Raw genomic sequence first — 25,127 nt, 5'->3', positions numbered from 1 at the left:
CTATATAAAAGATACATTATTAATAGTAGATGAAGCATTTTGCAGAAGAGAGTCACAGAAGGGTGGTCTCCTGCATAACTATATTCTACTCACAGAAGAAATGATTTGGAAGTAAAAGATTTGAAAAATTCTGTATGTGAGGTACTCTAGAGAGTTTTTGATTTAAGAGAAAATCCTATATTGCTATATGTTTCAATCTCTATTGATTATTATTTGCACTTAGAAGTAGTCAAAATTTTCTGAATTGGAAAATCCACAATATAGACATCAATTCTGTATAAATTTAAGTCTATTGAAAAAATTTACAAAGAAAAATGATGAGATTAATATTTTTAATATAACAGAATGAAAGTTTTTGAGAATGCAAATTCTTCAGATTTCACTGATTGTTATAGCAGTATCTGAAAAAGAAATATAAAATATTTGTTTAATTGCAAATACAGCAAAAACACTTTTGTTGCTTTGTGATTTTGATGCAATTTTAGAGGATTATATTAAATAGTGAACAACAGATTCATGTTACAATTAAAGCATATGTTTACAAGACTCATGCTTGAAGTCTTCTGATAAATATTCTTGTACCAATTCATTTAAAAAGAGTAATGCTAATTCAAGATTATAATTTATTTGCATGCATGTACATGTTCCACACATTATTGTGTGGATACCAGGTTCAAGTAACCACTACTTCTTGATACTAAATAATTTGATATACTTTCTTCTCTGCCCCAGAGAGATATTTCAGAAAAGTAACACTCATTTACCTGTCATGAATGAAGTAGTTAATACAGTATAAAGAGGGGAGTTGGGCTGTAGTTCAGCAGGTTAAGCGTAGGTGGCCAAAGCACAAGGACCAGCATAAGGATTCCTGTTTGAGCCCCCAGCTCCCCACCTGCAGGGGAGTCACTTCACCTTCACAAGCTGTGAAGCAGGTCTGCAGGTATCTATCTTTCTCTCCCCCTCTCTTCCCCTCCTCTCTCCATTTCTCCCTGTCCTATTCAACAACGACGGCAACAATAATAACTACAACAATAAAACAAGGGCAACAAAAGGGAATAAATACAGTATAAAGAGAAATACAAATGCTAAAAATGGGAATTTAAAAAATGTATGTTACCTAAATTAATTCACTATACAATATCTCTCAATCTTACATAGTCATAAAAGGATTAAGACACAAAAGAATATAGTAATAGAATCTAAATGAAAAGAACAAAAATAAAAGGGAGTCAGGTGGAAGATCAGTGAGTTAAGCACAGGTGGCGCTTGGTTGGAGCCCTGGCTCCCCACCTGCAAGGGAGTCGCTTCACAAGCTGTGAAGCAGGTCTGCAGGTGTCTTTCTCTTCCCTTCTCTGTCTTCCCCTCCTCTCTCCATTTCTCTTTGTCCTATCTAACAATGATGACACCAATAACAAAAACAATAAATAACCACAACAACAATAAAAAACCACTTTATTAAATTTATTTTTTAAAAAAGGCCTTTTAATGTCCTTGACAATAGCTACTATCTACAAATATCATCATGAACCCAGGGAAGTATTTCAACTGGTAGAAGAGTAGATTTGCGTGCATGAGTTTCCCTGTTTGATCTTAGGGGGCAGTGTGCACTGGAGAGGTGTTCTGACTTTTCTTTTTTTCTGTATCTCATATGAAACTCTCTGATAAGAAACAGGCATCACTGAGAATACTGTCTGCCACCACATTTGTTTTTCAATTTTTTATCTACCTAGTGATGCCACCTCAATAGGGATGCTAATGTAACAGCTTTACTGATAGTCAAAGCCTCGACATTTATCTGTCTTGTGAATTTTTATAATAGTGAAATTAGAACATCTGGGAAATTATGGAGGGAATGAAGAAATGAGAACTCAGAATGGAAGTGATTAGATTGTGCGCTTAGATGACTTTTCTGACTAGGGTTTTTCTTTTCAAGGCTGTGTTGTGGGTATGGGGGCAAGATTGAGGAAGAGGAGGTGGGGACTGGAAACCTCAGGTCTGATTCATTTATTTTTTATTACAGTGGTTCTGTATGTAAGGCAAAGTGTTTCTCTAGGAAAGAGTGGTGGCTGAATAGATAGCATACAGAAAGGTCAGTGAGAACTTTTTCAAGTAATGAATCCTCTTATCCACGGTCATCACCCTTTTCCCAAAAAAATCTCTTCCCTATATTGATCATTTTTATTTTTAAGTTTTTAATAAATCTTAAATTATTTTATTTGATAGTACATTGAGAAATTGAGAGGAAAGTGAGAAGCAGAAGAAGGAGGAGAAGAAGAAAAAGACATATTTGCAGCATTGCTTCACAGCTTGTGAAGTTGTCCCTCTGCAGGTAGGGTCTAGGGTATTTGAAGCTGGTTTCTTACATATGATAATATGTGCACTTAACCAGGTGCACCACTGCCTGGTCTTTCCATATTTATTTATTTATTTATTTATTTATTTATTTATGTATTTATTTACCAGAGCACTGCTTATCTCTGGCTTCTGGTGGTTCCTGGCAATAAAGTCTTAGACCTCAAAGCCTCAAACATATTTTTTTTCTTTTCTGATCTTTATAATTTTTTTTAAAAAACAGAGCACTGCATAGGCCTGTTTTGTGGTGGGGACTTTAGAGCCTGATCCTCCAAAAAAACAAGTATTTTTTGCATAGAAAAAATTTATCAGTATGCTATCTCCTTAGTGCTCTTAGCATAATTATTTTTCAATATGCAAGCCATAATCTGAATCAATCTAAGGAAGAACTATCTGTGCAAAAAATTTGTGCCCAAATCCCTCAAGTTTGTCATTTGAGAGGATTAGGAACATAGACTGCATCAACTTCCTGTGCCCCACCTTTTCATTTTCATTAATAACAATAGATTCAAAAGTGACTTCGAATAGTTAGACTCATTCTATTTAATGCGTGATTCTTAAATCTCATTATTATATAACTTACAGAAGCAGATTCATGTTGATCTTTTCTTTAGAAACTTTCATTTCTTTTCCTAAAAAATATGTATATATTAGACATCGTAAAATGATTTATTTATTTATTTATTTATTTATATTTATTTATTTAGAGCATGCTTCAGCTCTAGTTTATGGTGGTGCTAGGGATTGAACCTGGGACTTTTGGTGCCTCAGGCATGAAAGGACTTTTTGCATAACCATTATGCTACCTCCTCATCCCACTGTGTTTTCTTTTAAAGTATTGAACCTGTCTTTTCTGACTAAGACATTGTTTAAACATTTTGTCCTAATGACCTCTTCACAGGTCATATTCAGAACACTGTATTGCCATGCAGTTCAACTTTTGGAAGTGCAGAACTGGTCAAATGGCTGCTCCGGGTTGGACTCTAAGCTATTTAGCAGTGTTTTTAAGTAATCTTCTTACCAAGTCCTAAGTCTTTTTTGTTTATACTATCTAACATTTCCTGTCTCCCACCAAGTGAACCATTAGTATGTACTGGTAGAATAAAATTGCTTAGTATCAAAGAAACCCACTGAATAAGCAGGTTGACAAGATCCTGAACCCTGCAAGAAACAAGAAACCCTTTATCAGAAGTATCTAGCTAGGGGGGAAAGAACCAAGCTGTCAGATGTTTCCCTGAGAGAAGGGTATGGCCTGTGTTTGAAGACACCTCTCTAAACTCTGTTTAGCAGCACACTTTTTTTGCAAAGAGTGGTTAAACACACTAAAACTGAATTTGGAATGTAAAAATAATGTCAAAGACTCACATTCTCCATCCAGTTCATTTAACAGTAATAATGGGGAATACTCAATGATTTACAATAGGTTTTGCTTTATGAGGACATTCAAGAGTGCCCATCAAGTATGGGAAGATCTTAAAACAAACACCGGGCAGATTATTTGAAGGCCCTGGGGGCCTCCCTGCTTGCTCCTCAATCTTGTTCTGGACCAACCCCTGCCCTACCATTCTGTATGTATCAATGTCCAAAATACATTTACAGGGAGAAAGAGGTTAATTTGAATAATAACTTCTGCCTTAATTGATGATTTATAGAGTAATTCAAGGAACTTTCCCATAGTACAAAAGTTAGTGTCTGGCTTCCTGTGATGACTTACAGGAGCCAAATAAAGAAAATGAATCCTGGGACTACCTTTACATACTGCTTGGAGAATTTCTAGATCTTAGTGTAGGGAAATGAATGTGGGAATCCAGTGGAAATAAAGTGTAGATCACACACACACACACACACACACACACACACACACACACACACATAATTAATTTTTTGCCAGAACACAACTCGGCTCTGGCTTATGGTGGTTCTGGGGATTGAACCTGGAAGCTTAGAGCTTCAGGCATGAAAACCATTTGCATAACCATTATGCTATCTCCCAATGGCTGGAATTTACAGGGCAGAACACTTGAGATGAAACACAGTGACAAAGACATATATCACATTTTCAACTCAGTACAGACTATTCATATGAAGATGCTATCTGAGGCAGCCAGGTTAATAATCACCTGAAGGCAAAATGTGTTAATATCTGGTGCTCACACAGAGCGAGGAAATGTGTTTGATCTCATAAATCAGAATAAAAGGTCTTAAAATTCACAGAGAATAGGATTTAGTACTCAGACTGGCTTGATTTCTATGGTAGGAAAATTAACCTTATTAAAAATGTCCCATTCTTTCTTCTAGAAAGCTTAAGACCACTGCATCTTAGGATAAAGCTCACAAATATATGTATGGAAAATGTAATGTTTCCTCATCAGATCAAAATATAATTAGTAGACACTTTCAGTCACAGTGAATTGTGCTCTCATTTGTGTCTCAAGTAGAGCTGTTCAAAATGCTTCAGCTTGTATATATATTCTGTTGGGGGAAATTTACTTTATTCCATCCTATACGTATCTTATGCATTACAAGGGTAAGGGCCAGGTGGCCTACCTGAGTAAAAGAATTAGAAGATTGATGTTCTGGGACGGCAGGATTGCCTGCCGGAGGGTGGAAGATATTGCGTGTGGTCACAGAGGGTGTGATTGCAGAGAGCTCAGCTTCATCAGGTTCATTGATAGCCATATCAGCAAATTCTCCTGTAGCAGGTGATTCTGTCCTAGATTCGACTTGAGGTTCATAGGGTGGAGGTGGAGCTGCATTCTCTGAACCAAAAGGTCCTACAGCCGAACTAGGGGGTAAGCCATGGACAGAAGCCCCAGCAGAAAGAGGAGGGGACAGCCAGGTAGGTAAGGGGATTTTAGGAATGTTGTAGACAGAGGCACCAGGATTATTGAGAATCCAGGGATATGAGGCTACTCCTGTTTCAGGGTCAGGATGCCCAGGATAATTAGGAATATTTTTTTTGGGAGGATTGAAAGGAGAGAAATCATTCTCTGGAACTGGATAAGGATTACTCAGAGATGGGTTAATGGGGTAACGATGGCGGTTGTAACCCTAAAAGACAAACAAAATAAATCAGTTAATGTCAATTGTGTCTATTTTATCTATAATTCACGTTATCACTAAAATGATAAATGAAAGTTTGTTTGTTTTGGGGTAGGCCCAAGAGGACTGGCTGATCAGCTGTCATTTTTGTTGGTGCAGAGATTGAACTTGGAACCTCTGGGGCCTCTGGCAAGAAGCGCTGGTGCACTACACCCAAGAGTTATATATATATATTACAAATTCCCATGGAGTCTTTCATTAGATTAATGTACTTCCATAATGTCTGAAATAGGAACTAATGATTCTTTTCTTAATTTTAAAAATTTAACCAGAATACTGGTTGGTTCTTCCCCTCTTTCTTTTTTTTTCTTTTTCTTTTTTTTAAATTTAACTAGAGTACTGGTTGGCTCTTCCCCTCTTCCTTCCTTCCTTTTTTTCTTTCTTTCTTTTTTTTTTTTTTGTAGTGGGAGCCTCCCTCAGACATGAAAAAAAATTTTTTTGCATAAACTTTGTGCTATCTCACTAAGCTAGAACTAATCATTCTTAAAGAAAACTGAATCATATTTTGGACAGGCAAATCAGAGTGTTACTAAAACAAGAAAGACAAAATAAGAGAAAAGAAAAAAACAGAAAAGAGGAAAGGAAAGGAAAGGAAAAGGGAAAGGAAAGGGAAAGGAAAGGGAAAGGAAAGGGAAAGGAAGGGAAAGGAAGGAAGCAATTGCAGACCAAGGCCATGCAAGCTTGGTCAGTTCAAACACAGAAAGAATGTTTGCACAGTACAGTTTTAATATGGTTAGATCTCCTCTGCGTCAGCAGCTCAGTGCACTCAGTGCCCTCCTGCTCTTTAAAGTGTTTCCCAAAGCTTTCACTTCTAGTTATCCGTCCTCAGCCTTCATCAGAGCTTTTCAAAGTCATCTATCTCAAAATCTTATTAAGAAGGAGAGGAGCCTGGACCTGCATCACCGATTGACTTTCTATTTACCATTGAGATATTATTGACTATAGTTGACAATACTGCTTGTATATTTTGAAATTTCTAAGAGTAAACTTAAAATTTTGCATCACTGAAAAGTGATGCAAAATTAATCGTATGTCTGTGCTTCAAATGAGAAGACTATTAACAGCTCTTCTCTGGCTTAGTGTGATGCTGTTGATTGAGCCTGGGACATTGGCGCCTCAGGCATGGAAAGTCTTTTGTGTAACCATTGTGCTATCTCTCCAGCTCCTTATTTACTTTTAAAACTTCATTATTTCTTTTTGTGAATAACCATCCTCTTTTCTTCTAATTGTTTTACATATGGGTAATATGTGGGTGTAGGACTGCCAGCCAAATATGGAAGACTTTGCAGATAATCAAGATATTTCTTGATCTCACAAATATGAAATTTCTTTCTTTTTTATACAAATTTTTAATTTCTAGGTGCAACAATAGAGGAAAAAGATGAATAAGAAAACATTCCATTTAAAATCTCATTAAATAAAGTAAAATGTTGGGGAGTAAATTTAACAAAAAGATGAAAAAACTTATGTGCTAAAAATAGTAAGACAATGTTTAAAAAAATGGAAGAACACAGTACTACTTATAATTTATAAATACTTACATTTTAAAATGCATCAGACTTCATTTAACATTTATCATTATATGCTATACAGTCCTAACCATCTTTTGCTTTTCAGTCACATATTCCATATGTGAATTTACACCCAGTCCTCATATTGGTTTGAAAACGTTGCCTTCTATATCAATAATATTTTCTATTGTATAAAATTTTATTTTATATATGTAATAAAATTTCACTTTAAGGAGTTTAACTGGATAAGTGGCAGTGAAAAAGAGACTATAAATATGAATAAAAATGTCAGACTTACAAGGATAAATATACTTATATATGTATATTTTAATAGTCCATTAAACAAAAAAAAACCTATTCTGAATTATTTAACACTATTAGAAAATTCCATTTAAAAATTAATGATATAAAATGCATTTTACTGTCATAAAAAAGTACAAATAAGTATGGATATATTTTACCTCTTCATTGCTTGAGAAAAATTTCTGAAACACAAAATAGTGTTGGTTTTAATTTCACACCACTAAATACATCTTTCTTTAGAGTTCTGCCTATACTCATAGTGACTATAACTGACAAAACATTTTTGACTAACTTGGAATTTCCTCTCAAACAATATAATTGCTTACCTTGTTTACATGTGACTTGGTAGACTCAGCCTATAATTTAAATACATTCTTACAATGTAGCTATACACTAATCGAGTTTAATCCTACTAATTCCAGAGTTACTGCAGTATAATTAAGGTTCTTAGACAGGAAAGTGAGCATTTTTGATTTACTTCTATAGCAAGAAACATGTCATCAGGTATTTTTAAAATTAGGTTCTATTGTGTTTGTTACAAAGATCTCCAGTTAATAAACAAGCCTTTACAGTATAACTTCTCAATAAATGTAGATTGTTTCTCAGGAATTTGGGGGTAGCTTAGTTTTTTTGTATTATTAATTTTCTCTTTTATTTATTTGGACAGAGAAAAATTGAGAGGAAAGGGGGAAGGAGATAGATAGATAGGGAACTGCATTGTTACTTTACTGTTCATGAAGCTTCCCTCCTGTAGGTGAGGACCCAGGGCTTGAATCTGTATCTTTGTGCAATGTAATGTGTGTGCTCAACCAGGTGTGCTGCCGTTGGCCTCTTAAGGTAGTTTGGTTTTTAAGATATACCTAAAACTGCCCATATGCTAAACATTGGAATCTTAGGTAGGTACTGGAAATCACAGATAACATTTACTTGTTTATATTAGATTGCTACATTTCCCAGCCAGTTATATGTCCTCATTAAAATTTAACATTGTATGTAATAAATTTTCCAGTTTTAGTCTGTTTCTCTGAACCACTGACTAAAAAGGTTTGTTCATGTTTATATTGTCATAATAACTGAAGGTCTAATGTATGATACAAATTCAGCATGTTCATAGACTCTCATGGTAATGATTTGCTCTATGATCAAAGAACCTTAGATTTTTATGATTAAAATCCTAATTCGTAAGATAATTGAAATAGCAACTAGAACTGTTTTTATTTTCAAAATCTTTCTTCAGATTTTTTGCTATATATTTAATGGTATTTGATCAAAAGTGTATATAATCAGATGATTATCTCCTGGCCTTGCTCTGCTAGATCGGCATGCTTATTTATTGAACACTTGTGGGTAGATAAAAATATAATTTTTTAAGAGACTGTATTTAATAACGAGAGAAATAAGAGAAGAGGGAGAAAGAAAGGACAAGGGTATCACTCTAGTACATTGCTGGCTCAGATCAAACTTGGGACCTGATGCTTGAGAAATCAGAACTTTATCCACTGAGCCACCTTCCAGATTGCAAATTTAACTTTATTAGCATAATTTTGCCAACAAAACTTTAGGCAAAAATTGTAACTGAAAATTTAGTATCAGTCTATGATGTGCCTAGTTCTCACTCATCTAATTCTTTGGGCCTACTTTCCCTGCTAGCAGTTCCTAAGTCATGTTTACTTCTGTTCTAATCTCTGACACAAGCAAAGCCTCCTTGAATTTATTAACTTGTTTAGTGAACTTAAAGCACTGTCATAAATTTTTATAGATGTATTAAGAGGATATAGTGTTTTTTTCAGACTATAAAGGGAGTGGATTTATTTAATATTTTTATTTGAAGGAAATAAAAATTTTATAGTAAATATGTCAACTGCATTAGTTTTTCATAAACAATTTTCTGCCCAATAAGAAGTGATCAATAGCTCTAATAGTTAAAAAGAGTCACAAAATTTCATTGCAAAGAAATTAACATTTTAAAATATAAAATAGTCTTTTAAAAAATATTTATTCATTTATTTCCTTTTGTTGCCTCTAATGTTTTATTGTTGTAGTTATTATTGTTAGTTATTGATGTCATCGTGTTTGGATAGGACAGAGGGAAATGGAGAGAGGAGGGGAAGGCAGAGAGGGGGAGATAAAGACACCTGCAGACCTGCTTCACCGCTTGTGAAGCAACTCCCCTGCAAGTGGGGAGCCGGGGTCTCGAACTGGGATCCTTACTCTGGTCCTTGTGCTTTGCACCACGTGCACTCAGTCACCCAACTCCTATAAAATAGTCTTTAAGGTAAAATCAAATTATATAGAGGTTATATATACAATTTCTGTATATATAATATACAAACACAAGAGGACCTATTGAAAAAATACCTGATCACAACTATATAGAGATTAAAGTGAAAAGGTTCTTACCTCACTAACGAAGTGGAAACGCTTCTAAAACAGAAAAATATTTCGTTGTGGGTTATTTATTTGAAAACAACAGTACTTAGATGTCAATATTACTGAAATTTCTAGTCTTATTAGAATAGCTTATTTTGAAATATAAGTCATTAATAAAGTCGTTTATTACTTTTAATATATATATATATATATATATATATTTGTTATCAAGGCAGTTGGCTCATAAATTTTTCCTTTGGCTAATGATGTTTCATTTGTAATTTTCTACATGTACATCAATTTTTTACCATCTGAAAGCTCATTCAGTTCTCATTCACATATCAAATCTTGCTTTTCTCTGATGTTTGCTGTTTGTCTCTGTGTGCAAATGGTCTATTGCCACCTTTTCACAGTTGAAGAACTATATATTTGCTTATCCACCAGTTAAGTGTCAAAATATTTGATGAATTCACCAGAGATTATGAAACAGCGTAAGACATACATTAAAATATAGTCTTGGATACTTATCATGTATGGTTGTGGGCATTTAGAGATCAATTTGGGTGCTTGTGTTTTAATATTGACAGAGACCAGAACACCACTTTACATTTTATTTGTTGCAAGGTATTCAACTTTGGGCCTCCTGTTGTGCAAGGCATGTGCTCTATCACTGAATCCCTCTCTGAAACCCAGTTACACCTAGTTAATTTTAGTAGGTAGAATAATGTATTCAAATTTTCACAGGATGATAATAATTATCATAATGAAAGTTGATGATATAAAAGAGCATCTAAGTTTTTACAGTGTTAATTCTCTGTTGGCAATTTGCTTAATTCTCTTAAACTTCAACAACATTCTATGGACAAGGATTCAAACATTTATCCTTTTATGAGAGTATATTTAGTCCATGTACTGGCTAGAATCAAAGATTTTCCATTATCAATTTATTACATTAGACTGTCAACTATGTATACTGCATTGTAAATCACATATATGTACATTTATTTTACTGTCAAGCTTATTCTTGTGACTCTACATAAGTATCTCTAACAATGACACTTCAGTAGGAGAGAAAATCCAGTCCAACTTTCTCTGATTTCTAGACATAAACTGTGATAAGATTCTGCTTTTTTTTTTTTTTTTTGGTAATCTACTTCTCCATTTAATGCATTTCTTAATGCACATTTTCTCTTTTGCTTATATATTTTCAGATAAAACAACTTCATGAAATATTTTGATTTTTAAGTTTGTTTTGAAATGTTTGGAAACCGAAAAAACATCTGTCTTGAAATGTTTGGAACAACGAAAAAGTCTCATACCTACTAGCATGTCTCTCAGTTGTATTGTTAACACTATAGTCACTTATATTAACAGAAATTCTTGTCTACAAATACTTGATGGTTATACTACTGTCACAATTTTAAAAGTTGATTTACTCACCTTCTTTGCAAAAGCCACACAAAGAATGCAGGCCCAAAGTAAAAGCTTCATTTTGACTGAGTCTGTGAACATAAGCAGAATTAATTGGTTATTTCAGGAAATATGTAATATATTGCTTAGTGCTAATCTCCTAGAGAAAGTACAGAATGTATGTGGAACAGAAAATTTTGTCCTACTTAACTATATAGTCAGTATGACCTAATGAAGTGACCCTAAAGCCAAATTTATCTTTTTTTTTTTTTTTTGGCAGGTATACTTCAATAATTAATTGGCTTCTAACTAAATTTCTTTAAGTGGAAGTCAGCTTATTTAGTTACCTAGGGACATGTTTTGCAACTAATTTGTCTTGGAGGCCTTACCAGGAAGCCACATTGCTTAAAAGTAGACATTCTATGACTGCTTGATTGAAATTTTCTTTATGTAGATCCAATGGGAGATTGGTATCCAAATATTCCCTACTTGGAAAAACTTTAGTTCTCAAGTTCTTACCACCATGCACGATGGCATAAACCTTTAAAGTCCTGGCTGCTAATTCTGTTTCTCATCTCTGAGTAGCAGAGCTGTTAGATATTTAGGTGTGTATTTTTATTGTGTTACTTTTCTTAAAATGTGCACATGATGATAATAGTAGTAGTAATTATAATAAGAATTAATATTAAGTAGCATATGGATTCCTTCTACACCCTGTTACATTGCTCAGGAGTTTATATTATTTTCTTAATCTTCAATACCATTCTATAGACTACATGCCATCCATTTATAATGAAAATATAATAATTTAAACCCCATGTTGAATATTAGAATTAACAGCTTTTGCTTCAAAAACATAACTAATATTCATTATTGATAAAATGGATATACAAGGACATTATGGCATTATTTGGTATCTTAAAATGAGAAAGATAAAAATGCTTCAAGTGTCACCTGCTTTTCTTCAGAGATACTTGTAAGAAATCCTTAAATTAATATTACTTCTTCTGTTTTGAAACAAATCAACATCAAATCTGAAAAAGAACAATGAGTTTAATGTTTTTTCTCTATTTTTTTTAAAAAACCATGAAAACAATTTATCCCCATATGTTATGAAAGTACAAGCCATGTAGACACGCTAGGAAACTACTTCCCTAAATATACTGACAGTGTACAAGAAAGGTTCCCTTGTTTTCACATCTCCAATATTAACACTTCCATTGTTTTTGTTGGCAACTGTTTATATTTTCTGGAGAAATAACTTTTTGTATCCTTCCTTCCTTCCTTCCTTCCTTCCTTCCTTCCTTCCTTCCTTCCTTCCTTCTTTTCTTCCTTCCTTCTTTTCTTCCTCTCTCTCCTTTTTCTTCTTTCTCTTCTTCCTTCCTTCCTTTCTTTCTTTCTTTCTTTCTTTCTATCCCTCCTTTCTTTCTTCATTCCTTTCTCTTTCTTTCTTTCTTTCTTTCTATCCCTCCTTTCTTTCTTCATTCCTTTCTCTCTTTCTCTTTATTTCTTTCTTTCTTTCTTTCTTTCTTTCTTTTTCTTCCTTTCTTTCCCAATCAGGGTTATTGCTAAGACATAGTAACTGCATGACTCAAAAATTCTTAGTAGCCATGTTTGATAGAGGGTGTGAGATAGGGTAGGAGAGAGAAACAGGGAGAAGAGACAACTACAAAGTTGCTGCATTGCTCGTGAAGCTTCCCTCCTGCAGGTGGAGACCAGGGCATGGTTGTATATACACTCTACCCAATGAATCACCAGCTGGCCCCCTCTGTTCATATTTGCCAATTATTTTTTGATTGAGGTTTATGAGGCCTTTGTATATACAGGGTATTGACTCCTTGTTAAATGCATGACATGTAGTATCTTCTCCTATTCATTCAGTAAGGTTTTTTTTTTTTTTTTAGTTTTTTTTTTATTTAAGAAAGGATTAATTAACAAAACCATAAGGTAGGAGGGGTACAACTCCACACAATTCCCACCACCCAATCTCCATATCCCACCCCCTCCCCTGATAGCTTTCCCATTCTCTATCCCTCTGGGAACATGGACCCAGGGTCATTGAGGGTTGCAGAAGGTAGAAGGTCTGGCTTCTGTAATTGCTTCCCCGCTGAACATGGGCGTTGACTGGTCTGTCCATACTCCCAGTCTGCCTCCCTCTTTCCCTAGTAGGGTGGGTCTCTGGGAAAGCAGAGCTCCAGGACACATTGGTGGGGTCTTCAATCCAGGGAAGCCTGGCCGGCATCCTGATGGCATCTGGAACCTGGTTTGTTTGCTTTTTTAAAAGCTTGGACCTTGCACATGCATGAATTCACTGCTCCTGGGCCACTCTTACATTCAGGTAGAGAGACAGAGAGAAAGCGAGAGATGCCACAGAACTGAAGCTTCTTCCAATACCATACCCTTTCCCATGTGGTGCCAGGGCTCAAACCTAAGACAGGCATGTGGCAAGGAAGGCACCCTACCCAGAGAATTCTCTCTCTGATCCATTATAGAAATATTTTTAATTTGATTTGCCCAGTGTTTTATTTGCTTTTCTTCCCCTTGTGATTGGAGTCAAGTTTCCAAATCTATTTCTAATGTTATGGGGCATACTGCCTATGTGTTCTTTTATATTTACTTATTTACTTACTTACTTACTTACTGGATTGAGATAGAGAAATAAGGAGGAAAGGGGAAGACAGAGAAGGAGAGAGACAGACAGACAGACATCTAGTGATGATAAAGCTCCTACTCTGCAAGTGGAAACTGGGGGCTTGAACCCATATCCCTGCACATTATAACATGTGCAATCAACCAGATTTGCCACTGCCCAGACCTTTTGCTTGTGTGTTCTATACGTATTTTCTCTGTCTTTAAAAAGTTTATTTATTTGTTTATTTGTTTATTTAGTTATAGCCACCAGAGTATCACTGGGGTTTGGTGCATTCATGACAAATCCACTTCTCCTGACAGCCATCTTTTTCTTCCTTCATTCTTTTCTTCCTCCCTTTCTTAATTCTTCTTAAAATAGAGAGAAATTGAGAGGAAGAAGGAGACTGAGATAGGATGAGGTACACGTAGATCACTGCTAAACTATCAGTGATATATGTTAGTGCAGGTGGGGACTTGGGGGCTTGAATACAGGTCCTTGTGCATGGTAAGGTGTGCACTCTATTGAGTATCTCACTGCCCAGCTCCCATATTCTATATATTTTATGATTGAAATCATACATCCAAAGATATACTCTGGAGAAAGGGAAAAAGTCTCTTCAGTAAATCATGTTGGAAAAGTTGGATGATCCTATGCAGAAAATAAGAGTGGATAACTAAAACTATACAAAAAAATTTCAAAATCCCTCACACGTTATTTTTAACTACCAGGGTTAGTAAAGGTCTCCTTACCTGTCTGTTTCCACTGTTCCTGGGGGAATTTTTTTTTTTCTGAATGGAGCATAAGAGGATAAGAAAGAGAGGAGGGGAACAGAGAGACTTCCCCCCTGAAGGTGCTTGCATGCAGTAGTTAGGTGTTTGAACCCTATCCTCATGCATGACACAGTGTGCTTTACCAGGTCAGTCATTTCCTGTCCTCACATCACACTTTGTATCAGATGCCACAGCTCAGTCATGAAATATCCTCTGTGACATTGCAAATAAGACAATGAGACATCACTTCACAACAAATATGGGCGAAGATGTGGAGAGAAGAAAACCCTGACAAAATTGTTGAGAGTATAAATTGATTCATCTATTCTGCAAGGCAGAGTGAAGTTGCCTCAGAAAATTAAAAATAAAAATGCCACACACACACAAGATCTTTTTATCCCACTTCTGGGTTACAAAAACAAAATATTAATTCAAATATAGATGTTTGTTGCACAATGACTCTAGAGTGTGTTGTGCTTGGGAAATAAGTCAAATGTAGACAGACAAACACTTTATGATTTCATTCATATGTGGTATATGGAGAATGAAAGCACTCCGCTGAAGAAATATTAGATCATGTGGTGCTTGTCAGAAAGGAGGGGAGAGGGCGTGGGTAAAGTTGGTTAAAGGGGCCAATTATATAGTGTCAGATAAAAAAGGACTTTTATTAATGAAGGAGGAAGAGGGAGAATTAGGAAGAGGAAATGGAGAAACCAAATTAATGGAGAAAAGGGATGCTTTTAATTCACTCAGTAGATAAAGCACAGTCCAGAAAAGAATCAAGTAACTTTACTTTTCTTCTTCTCTCCCTCTTTTTCCCCCCTTTCAACATCTCTCCTCTTCTTCTCTCCAACTTTTCTTCCCTCCTTCTTTACCTCTCTATTTTCCACCCACCTTTCTGCTTTGCCTTCACTTAGTTATTCAAACAACAGTTATTGATTATTGTTATTTAGTCTAGAGAATATGGAAAATGCACCCTTGTGGATAAGAAGCTAGGGAGGTGGTTCAGTGGTAGAGTGCAGGACTGGCATATTGGAGGTCAGAAATTTGATTGTCAAGCACAGTATATGTTGGAACAGGCCCTAGTTCTCACTCTCATAACTAAATACTTAAAAAGAGTAGTCTAGGTACAAAATTAAAATGAGGCCCTTGGGCTTAAGAAAAGAATGTTTAAAAGTGAGGTCCTTGGAATTTGAAGTTCAAAAGATAATACCATTTAGTATGGGTGTATGAATGATAAAATTGCCTGTAAACTTAATTAACTCTATTTCAGACTATTACAATAAAATGAGCATTATTAATTCCATTATTTTGTAATTCAACTGAATAGAAAAATCTGTGGATTCTGTTTAAGAGTTGATAATAATGGGCATGAATAGTACACGCAAAAAAGAAAATCCATTGTTAATCAAAATCCACAAAAAGGGTGATTTTTAGAATCCCGATGGACTACCATTTAATAATAGAAGGGAAATATGATAAATGTTATGCTCCACTTTAATTTTAAACTATACTAAAATTTTAGGTCTAAATTGTATGGATTAACTTGGGAACCAATTTAAATGCCAGGTAACATGTGTGCTCAACCAGGTGCACCACCACCTGGCCCCAGAACTGGATAATGTTTTAACTACTTAGTGATTCAATTGAAACCACTTACATATTGTCCCTAATTTTGCTTTCAAGTAATGTAGGGTGCCAGTAAATAAAAAAAGTTATTCAGGAGTTATTTGGTTATATCTGTATAAATCTGGGGATCAAAACATCAGAACTGAATATAAAGAATTAGAAGAGGTTTTGAATTATTTAATTGTATGTGGGACTTAAAGTTACTAACGGTGATGAGTTCATGTAGAAAAATCTATAGTCAGAAAAAGATGTTGTAGAAATCAGCCTTAGAGAATATTGTTCGTATAGCAGAAAGTTCTTTTAAAAGAAATAGTCATAGATAGAAAATTATTGAAATTAGCAGGAAGTAAATCTTTGTCCAAATACAATAGTTCCCTTGGGGGTAACTTTTTTTTTCTGCTACATTTTCTTCATAACAGTAATAGTTAAATAACATCATAGTAATATTACTAGTTTTAAGTTTAATTCAGACAACTTTCACACTACTGTTCTGCCTGTTTTAGATATTATCATTATTGGTTTTGCTACAATTAACATCATTAAAACAGATAAATTCCAGAAAAAATTAAAGCACTGAAAGAATTATAACTTTTGAATTAGAAGATGTTTTTACTTTGAGAGTTGTACAGTTAATTAAACTCATGTTCAGATTTAGATCAAGTTACTTGGATTGCTATTTAGAGTGATAGTGTCTGGGTTTGCTGGACTAAACAGTGTCTGTGACACAGAAAAGGAACTTGTTTTATAGTGAGATTCAGAAGCTGAAGGAGAGTGGAGGAAGGCAAATAACTTCTGACAACAAGAAGTTTGATAAGCAAGTAGGTCTCCATGGTGAACATACTTACGAAAGCATACTTACTTCACGATTCAGGTTCAGCTGCTTGGGGTGACCATGGAATCTGAGTTCATGACAGGGAGCTGGTTTCCAGGTGGGAAAAGGGAAGAGGTATATAAGCTATGAAGTCAACAGTACAGATAATCAGGGCTGAAGTCTGCACCTTGAAAGAAAGGAGCCGAGGCTGATAGGGAATACAGAGGACGGAACTCAAGAGTGTTAAAGGATAGAATGTTCATGAAGATAAAGCAAAGTTCTTTAGTTACTACCTGCCCCACCCTTTCAAAGGGTGTGTCATGTTAACTCCTTCTGATAAATTTACTATTCAGCCTGAAAAAAGAAAAGAAAAAAAAAAGATAATGAAGAATGGAACACAGGGGTTAAAGTGTTGGATTATTTTATGAAGTCAAAGAAAATACCTCCTATTTTCAAAGCTTTCACTAGTTCAAGGCACTTATAAAAGACATATCTACAAAGTCCCTTCCATGTGAAAAACACTTCAAGTGTCTTTGTATCACAACTGATACTTAATACAAACATCTAAGTTCAAGTAACCATTTATTCCTTTCTTCCAGATTGATTTTTCTTTTTTAAAAAAATAACATTTTTATTTATTTGATAGGTCAGAGAGGAATTGAGAGGGGAGGGAGATATAGAGAGGGAGAAAAAAAAAAGTCACCTGCATCCTTGCTTCACCACTTCTGAAGCCTTCTCCTGCAGGTGGGGACCCGGGGCTCAAATGTGGGACCTTGTACATAATGCGTATGCTCAACTTGGTGCTCCACTGCCTGGCCCCCTTTTATTTCCCTTCAACTTTTCTCATTCCTCAGTCTTCTTTAAATACGTTCAACCTCTTACAGTTTGCTCTTATAAGCTGTGCATGAACACACTTCTCTGCAATATGTTCTTACCTTTTTTTTTTTTTTTTGTGATCTGGTGGCTTGCTGTCATATTGGCTTGTTTTAACTGTCACATTGATACTCCTGGCTGTGAGGGTCAATACCCAGTACCACCATAAGCCAGAGCTGAGCAGTGTTCTAGTCTCTGTATACTTCTCTGCATCTCTCCCGTTAAAATAAAACAATATATATATATATATAAAAAATGAATTGGGATACTGAGTAAAAATGTTCACAATTATTCTATTCGCATTCAAAACAGAACCTTTCATGCCAATTAATTTTTCTTTTTTTTTTTTTTTTCTACTCAGCTCTGGCTTATGGTAGTGTGGGGGGTTAAATCTAGGATCTGAGAGCCTCAGGCATTAGAGTCTGTTTACATAACCATTATGCTATCTCCCCACCCATCAACTAATTTTCTTTCAATTATAGGAACTTGTATGTCAAATGAAACATGGATTTTCAATTTCAAACTATCATTAATATTTGTCTACCCCCCACTGTCTTCCCCCCCCGCCTTGATCCAGGGACTGAACATGGAACCTTAGAGCCTCAGGCATAACTACTGTGCCATCTCCCTGGTCCACATTAACATTTTTTAAAATTTCTTTATTGGGGAATTAATGTTTTACATTCGACAGTAAATACAATAGTTTGTACATGCATAACATCTCTCAGTTTTCCATATAACAGTACAACCCCCCCCCACATTAACATTTCTAACTGTGAAGTTTTACAGCAAATGAAAGTGTCTTATCTCTTTTAATGAATCAATGCACTTGGGGGGGAGTAGTTAACATATTCTTTTCAAAAATTTCAGATTGATCCAATGTAGGAAATGGAGGCAAAGTCTAGCAAACTGATAAACTGAACTACCTGTTTTGTAGTACATTTAAAATGAAGCCTAAGATTTCATTATGAATAATTTTTTTTATGTAAGTGGTCACCAGGGATTCAACAACTTCACTTTTGATTTGACTATTTTTCAGAGAGAGAAAGAGAAAGAGTCAGGGAGAGAGGGAAAGATACTGCAGTACTGAAGCTTCCTCCAGTGTATGTATTTAGGGCCAGGATCAAGCCTGGGCTGTTACACTATTCAAGTCAGCTGTTTTGCCAGCACATAACTGGTTTGTGAAATTCAGTTATCCTGCTTCACGACTCATGAAGCTTTTCACTTGCAGGTGGGAGCCAGGGTCTTGAACTTGGTCCTTATGCACTGTAATTTGTGCACTTAACCAGGTGTGCCATCATCTGGGCCCACATCATTCATTTTGTACAAGGACTTTCTTTCAGGTTAGAAACACTGAGATCCTGAAATCACAATAAGATCTCAAGGTATAGTCATCATTTATAAATCATTCCTTCATGAGAATTGTTTATAGACAATATAAATTTTGCAAGGGGTTTTCGTAGTCTAAAAAATATAAGTCATTATATTAAGATATATTACATTTTACATCAGATAAAAAGCAAGAGCCAGAGGCTAAAATTTTTAAGTCATCCAAAGAGATGATATGCTTTTCTGGAGGACTGCAATATTTAAAAATATTGAAATACTAGAAGTGTACATAAACACCATTCCCACCACCAAAAGACTGTTTCCCATCCCACCTACCCACCCCCACTCCTCAACAGCCCAGGAAGCTGCATGTCTACCCCTCACCACAGGGTTTTTACTTTGGTGGCCTACTTTCAATTTAGTCAGATCCTGCTTTGAGTTTCCCTTTCAGATCTTCTTTCTAACTTCTGTTGATGAGTGGGATCATTCCATACTCATCCCTATCTTTCTGACTTAGCTCACTTAACATACTTCCTTCTAGCTCTCTACAAGATGGGTCAGAGAAGGTGGGTTCATTGTTCTTGATAGCTGTGTAGTATTCCATTGTGTATATATACCACAGCTTTCTCTGCCACTCATCTGTTGTTGGGCACCTGGGTTGCTTCCAGGTTTTAGCTATTATGAATTGTGCTGCTATGAACATAGGAGTACACACCTCTTTTTGGTTGGGTGTTATGGAGTCCTTGGGGTATAACCCCAGGAGAGGAATTACTGGATCATATGGAAGGTCCATGTCTAGCCTTGTGAGAGTTTTCCAGACTGCTCTCCACAGAGGCTGTACCAATTTACATTCCCACCAGCAATGCAAAAGGGTTCCTCTGTCCCCACAGCCTCTCCAGCATTTGTTGCTGCTGTCCTTTTTGATGTATGCCATTCTCACAGGAGTGAGGTGGTATCTCAATGTTGTCTTAATTTGCATTTCTCTGACAATCAGTGACTTAGAGCAGTTTTTCAGTAGTCATATAAATCACTAGTTAATTAATATGAAAGGGGGAAAATTAATTGTATGTCTCAAAGTTTTTAAAACACAGACTGAGTCTTCTTAATATATAGGCTGTGTATTTGATATGTGGACTCTCTCAAAAGCCTAGACCAAGTAGATCAGAGGCAACCAGTGCCACAACTATTTACAAGATACTGCGTACTATACAGCAAACCCTAACAAAAGCACTTTTCAAAGTTAACCCAATTACCAAATAATGTGATGATAACATTAACTATCAATTGTCTTTTGGAACCCAAAGACAGCAGGAACCTCACATCTTCATTAAAGAGCCTATATTTCCCCCAGTCCTGGAACCTTAGGATAGTGTTCACTTTCCCGCATGCCTCTCCCAATCCATATCAGATAATATTGCATCAGCTGATCGCAACCTAATCAACGCAACGATTGCCACCTCAACATGCTTCAGCTCAGACTGTGTCCAGAGACTTCACGTGTGGAATGACAACCCTTCAGCTTCATTACTCGGGTGAGACCTTTCCTTTCATAGTATATTCTAATTCCATCTCAGGTAGTTCACTTTCTAACAAAGTCCCAAAACCTAGATATTCACCAGGGTCTGTGAGAGAGAGCGCATATGTTCACATGTATCCATAAACAAGTGCAAAATATATACCTGAAAGCAGAAGTACACTAGAGTTTGCAGTGAGTACCCCCCCCCCCCAACACTTCCTCTCCACTATTCCAACCTTTGAGTCCATGATTGTTCAACAATTTGTTTGGCTTTGTATGTTAACTCTCTTTTCAGTCACCAGGTTCCAGATGTCATCAGGATGCCGGCCAGGCTTCCCTGGATTGAAGACCCCACCAATGTGTCCTGGAGCTCCACTTCTCCAGAGACCCACCCTATTAGGAAGAGAGAGAGGTAGACTGGGAGTATGGACCGACCAGTCAACGCCCATGTTCAGCGGGGAAGCAATTACAGAAGCCAGACCTCCCACCTTCTGCAACCCACAATGACCCTGGGTCCATGCTCCTAGAGGGATAGAGAGTGGGAAAGCTATCAGGGGAGGGTGTGGGATATGGAGATTGGGTGGTGGGAATTGTGTGGAGTTGTACCCGTCCTACCCTATGGTTTTGTTAATTTATCCTTTCTTAAGTAAAAAATAAATTAAAAAATATTGAAATACTTCATTTGCTTTTCTTAAGTTGTATCAATGATGAGAATATTATACGTATAAATTATGATATTATACTATAAATGCAAGCAATGCCCCCAAATTGGTCCCCACAGCTACTGGAAAATAAATCCATCCAGATGATTTTACAATGCAAAATTGTGAAAGGAAGCATAGTGAGTACCCAAGAAAGAAATAGACCCATCAAATCTTTTTTTTAAAAAAAGATTTTATTTATTTATGAGGAAGACAGAAGGAGAGAAAGAACCACACATCACTCTGATACATGTGCTGCCAGGGATTGAACTCGGGACCTCCTGCTTGAGAGTCCAGTGCTTTATCCACTGTGTCACCTCCCGGACCACAGACCCATCAAATCTTAATCCAAATTTTAGTCCAGGCACATGTTTATGAGACAAAGGAAACAGTGTGCTAGAGAAAAACCAACTAAAAGTGAACTGAAGCATCTGTTTCTCTAAAACATCTTTAACCTCATTTCACGATAAAGTAGTCCTACATCCAAAATACTTAAACTAAACTTGAGGCATTATTCTAGTCTCTTGGCATATTGTACTTATAAAATTAATATTCTGTTAAGAGTTGCAGAAATACAAACAATTGCAAAGAGATAGCAAATATATAACAATAAAAGTGAAATATATATAGATTATGTTGTAACCTGAAAAGAAATGGGGTGGTGGTGGTGATGGTGGTGGTGGTACACTGGTTAAAGAGTACATAGTATGAAGCACAAGGACAAGTTCAAGCCCCACTTCCCTACCTGCAGTGAAGTGGTGAAGCAGGTCTGCAGGTGTCTGTCTTTATCTTTCCCTCTCTATCTTCCCCACCTCTCTCAATTTCTCTCTGTCCTATCCAAAAACTAGATAGAAAAGAAAAATGAAGCAGGAATAATGGAAACAATCTAGATTAATAAAGTTCATGATTTCTGAGAGTTACAAGTAAGTGCTGCTTTTATTGCACCATATGTAAAACACCATACTGGGAAAAATAAAAAGGAAATATTTAATGGAAAGGACTTTTTGATTTCCAGTTCCTGGAAGTGATGTTTTTATTTTGCCAATGGCCTTGGTAACTGAGGACTAACACACAAAGGTAGATTGGCCAGACAAGACCTTTTCTAGTTGTACCTATGACATTGGCGTCATTTCAATATTCTCATATAACTTCCTTCTGGCTCAGTATGAACCAGATCTTAGAATGAATATCAGTGGAATCTTTCAAGTACACACTACATATTGACCTGGATTTTCTAAGTGATAGGAAGCATATTAAGGATGTTCTCCTTCTTCATACATCTAGATATGAATAAGAGCTAGACAATGAAGAAAAGCTATTTTTAATAGCATCAATTACTTTAGAAGGATAACTAAGAGGTTAAAGACAGAGACCAGATTATTTCACTTATATGTATGATGTGATGACTAAAGCAAGGAGACTTGCCAAAAAATGAAAACCAAACTGTCCTTTGGACTTTGTGACAACTATGATGGCCATTGGGTAGCGGTGAGGGTAGATCTTACCATACATGAATATAGAAATTGCACCACTGAAATATTATAATTAAAAACATTTTTAATCACAAATAAATTGAAAATAAAAGGCTGCCAAGTTGTGCTTACACTATGAATATTTTTTCATTATTTATTTGATTTCTATTTATTTATTTTAAATTTATTTTATTTTTATTAGTGATTTAATAATGATTTTATCAAGATTATAGTAAAAGAGGGGTACATACAGTTTCCACCATCAGAATTCTATATACTCTCCCCTCCACTGGAAGCTTCCCTATTCTTTATCCTTCTGGGAATATGGAGCAAAGTTTTTAAGGGGTGCAAGAAGGTGGAAAGTCTGGATTCTTTAGTAGCTTCTTCACTAAACATGGGTGTTTACAGGTCCATCCATACCCCCAACCTGTTTCTATCTTTCCCTAGTGGGGCAGGGCTCTGGGGAGCTGGGGTTCCAGGACCCATTGGTGAAGTTGTCTGCCCAGGGAATTCACCCAGGTGGTGAAGCAGGTCTGCAGGTGTCTGTCTTTCTCTCCCCCTCTCTGTCTGCCCCTCCTCTCTCCATTTCTCTCTGTTCTACCCAACAACAGCATCAGTAACAACAACAAGGGCAACAAAAATGGGGGTGGGGGGATGACCATGGTAGCATCTGCAACTTGGTGGCTGAAAAACAGTAAGATATAAATCAGAACAATCCGTTTAACAATCACAATCCTAAAGGTAAAAGTATAGCAAATGATATTTGGGGTCTTCCTGTTGGAAGGAGATAGGAGGTCTATTTTAGGTATATTCCAAGGCATCCATGACCTTACCAATTTTTGACTGAGCTCCACAGCTAGCATGTAGGAAGGCTGGTAGTATTGTCTGAGAAGATGGTGTCAGAGTTGAGGAAAGAACTAGAAAACTGGATAAGGGCTGAAAGAAGCTATGAGCTTGGAATGTAAGCTCACACCTACAGGGATGCAGAGACTATACTGGTGCCTACGCTTATTATGAATAGATATAGGCCCTAGGTAGGATGATGGGGTTTACAGTTAACGGTATTTATATATTCCCATATTTGGGAGCTTCTTTCAGCCCTTATCCAGTTTTCTGGTTCCAGGACTGGGAGAAAAATGGGTTTTATAGAGAATGGGGAAGGGCCCTGGCTGTCTTAGAGTTTAAAAAGGCAATAGATAGCTATTGTTTATTTTTATTTTTTTTGGATAAGGACAGGTAGAAATTGAGTTTAATTTCATAACATAACCACCACCAAAATTTGTGCACCAACCCCCAAACCCCCCTCATAGCTCTCACAATGTTGGTGAGACAGTAGTTACTTTTTTTTTAGTTAGCTATATTCCACATGAGTAAAATCATCTGTTATTTATTTTTCACTTTTTAATTATTTCAGTAATTTTGATCACCTTCATTTCCATTCATTTTGTTCCAGAGGATACATAAGCACACCAATTTCACTGAGGAATAGTAGATAATCAGTACTAATCAAAAACATAAGTCTGCATGTCATTTTTTTCAAAAACTTTTATAATAGATTGCCTGAGGATTTTGCCAGTAGTAGCTATCCAGATTCTTGTTTTGAGTTGTTTTACTGGGGAGGAAGATTTATTCCTCCTGTGCACAGAGTATTGGCTTAAATTAAAATGGTTTCTCCTAAATCAAGGGGGTAGCTCAGCAGTTCTTATATAACTAAACTATCATCATGAACTTAACATCAGATCAATTTCTTCTTTGCTCAGGTCAGCATGAAATTTGTGCTCTTGTAATACCCTTATGTAACCCTGTGCCCAGTAGAATCCCCCACCAGTTAATATCTTTGGGACCCACCAAACATGAAAAAGACTAGTTATGCCCCCAATTTGAGGACTGGTTGAGAGTTTTACTGCTCTGTAGTTATTGGGCAATTGCTTTTCCTGGCTAGATTTCTATTATCAGTCTGTGAATTGTTCCCTTGTTAAAATGCTCCCCAGAGTTTCTGGGGACAAGTTATAGGCAGATTTTCTGATAATGTGGAATTCCTAGAATTCAAGCTTGCTATTGATTTTACTTCAAACCACAAAATTAGCATACTGATGAGTTCAGTATATAAGTGACCACAGAAGCAGACAGACGTTCATCCACTCAGCTTCTCCTTCACTTCCTGTCCTCCATCTTGGAGCAAAGGTAAGCATTACAGATAGAAATCAAGTGTATTCCTTTCTCCCTTTTACCGAGAATTAGTTTGAGGTAGAGGAATGAAATGATTTCTTAAACTACCAGTTTTTTATTGCCCTTATTGTTTTTTTATTGTTGTAGTTATTATTCTTGTTGTTATTGATGTCGTTT

The 25,127-nt window shown here is 36.1% G+C and overlaps 1 protein-coding gene across 2 annotated transcripts; it reads right to left on the bottom strand.

Annotated features, from left to right (window-relative positions):
- Positions 1-318: 318 nt before the first annotated feature.
- On the bottom strand, positions 319-17,109 carry PRR27 (proline rich 27). Of its 2 annotated transcripts, XM_060188613.1 has the most exons (8): positions 16,939-17,109; positions 12,003-12,082; positions 11,079-11,140; positions 9,669-9,692; positions 7,427-7,450; positions 4,900-5,403; positions 2,936-2,984; positions 319-401 (listed from the first exon to the last, which is right to left on the bottom strand). In XM_060188613.1, the coding sequence occupies exons 3-7, from the start codon at positions 11,127-11,129 to the stop codon at positions 2,973-2,975; spliced, it is 615 nt and encodes a 204-aa protein (XP_060044596.1). In that variant the 5' UTR covers positions 11,130-11,140; positions 12,003-12,082; positions 16,939-17,109; the 3' UTR covers positions 319-401; positions 2,936-2,972. The 2 variants fall into 2 exon arrangements, with proteins under 2 accessions (XP_060044596.1, XP_060044597.1); XM_060188614.1 differs by lacking the exon at positions 7,427-7,450.
- Positions 17,110-25,127: the final 8,018 nt, after the last annotated feature.

This window comes from Erinaceus europaeus, chromosome 3 (genome assembly GCF_950295315.1).
Source record: "Erinaceus europaeus chromosome 3, mEriEur2.1, whole genome shotgun sequence".
Lineage (NCBI taxonomy): Eukaryota > Metazoa > Chordata > Mammalia > Eulipotyphla > Erinaceidae > Erinaceus > Erinaceus europaeus.
Note: the sequence above shows the minus strand (reverse complement) of the source record. Positions and strands in the feature narration are given on the sequence as shown.

Excerpts from the sequence above, each read along its gene's own strand:
- PRR27 (XM_060188613.1), bottom strand. The coding sequence starts at position 11,129 with ATGAAGCTTTTACTTTGGGCCTGCATTCTTTGTGTGGCTTTTGCAAAG. Across the intron at positions 9,693-11,078 it reads GTGTGGCTTTTGCAAAGAAG|AAGCGTTTCCACTTCGTTAG; the intron begins GTGAGTAAATCA and ends TTTCTGTTTTAG. Across the intron at positions 7,451-9,668 it reads GTTTCCACTTCGTTAGTGAG|AAATTTTTCTCAAGCAATGA; the intron begins GTAAGAACCTTT and ends TTTGTGTTTCAG.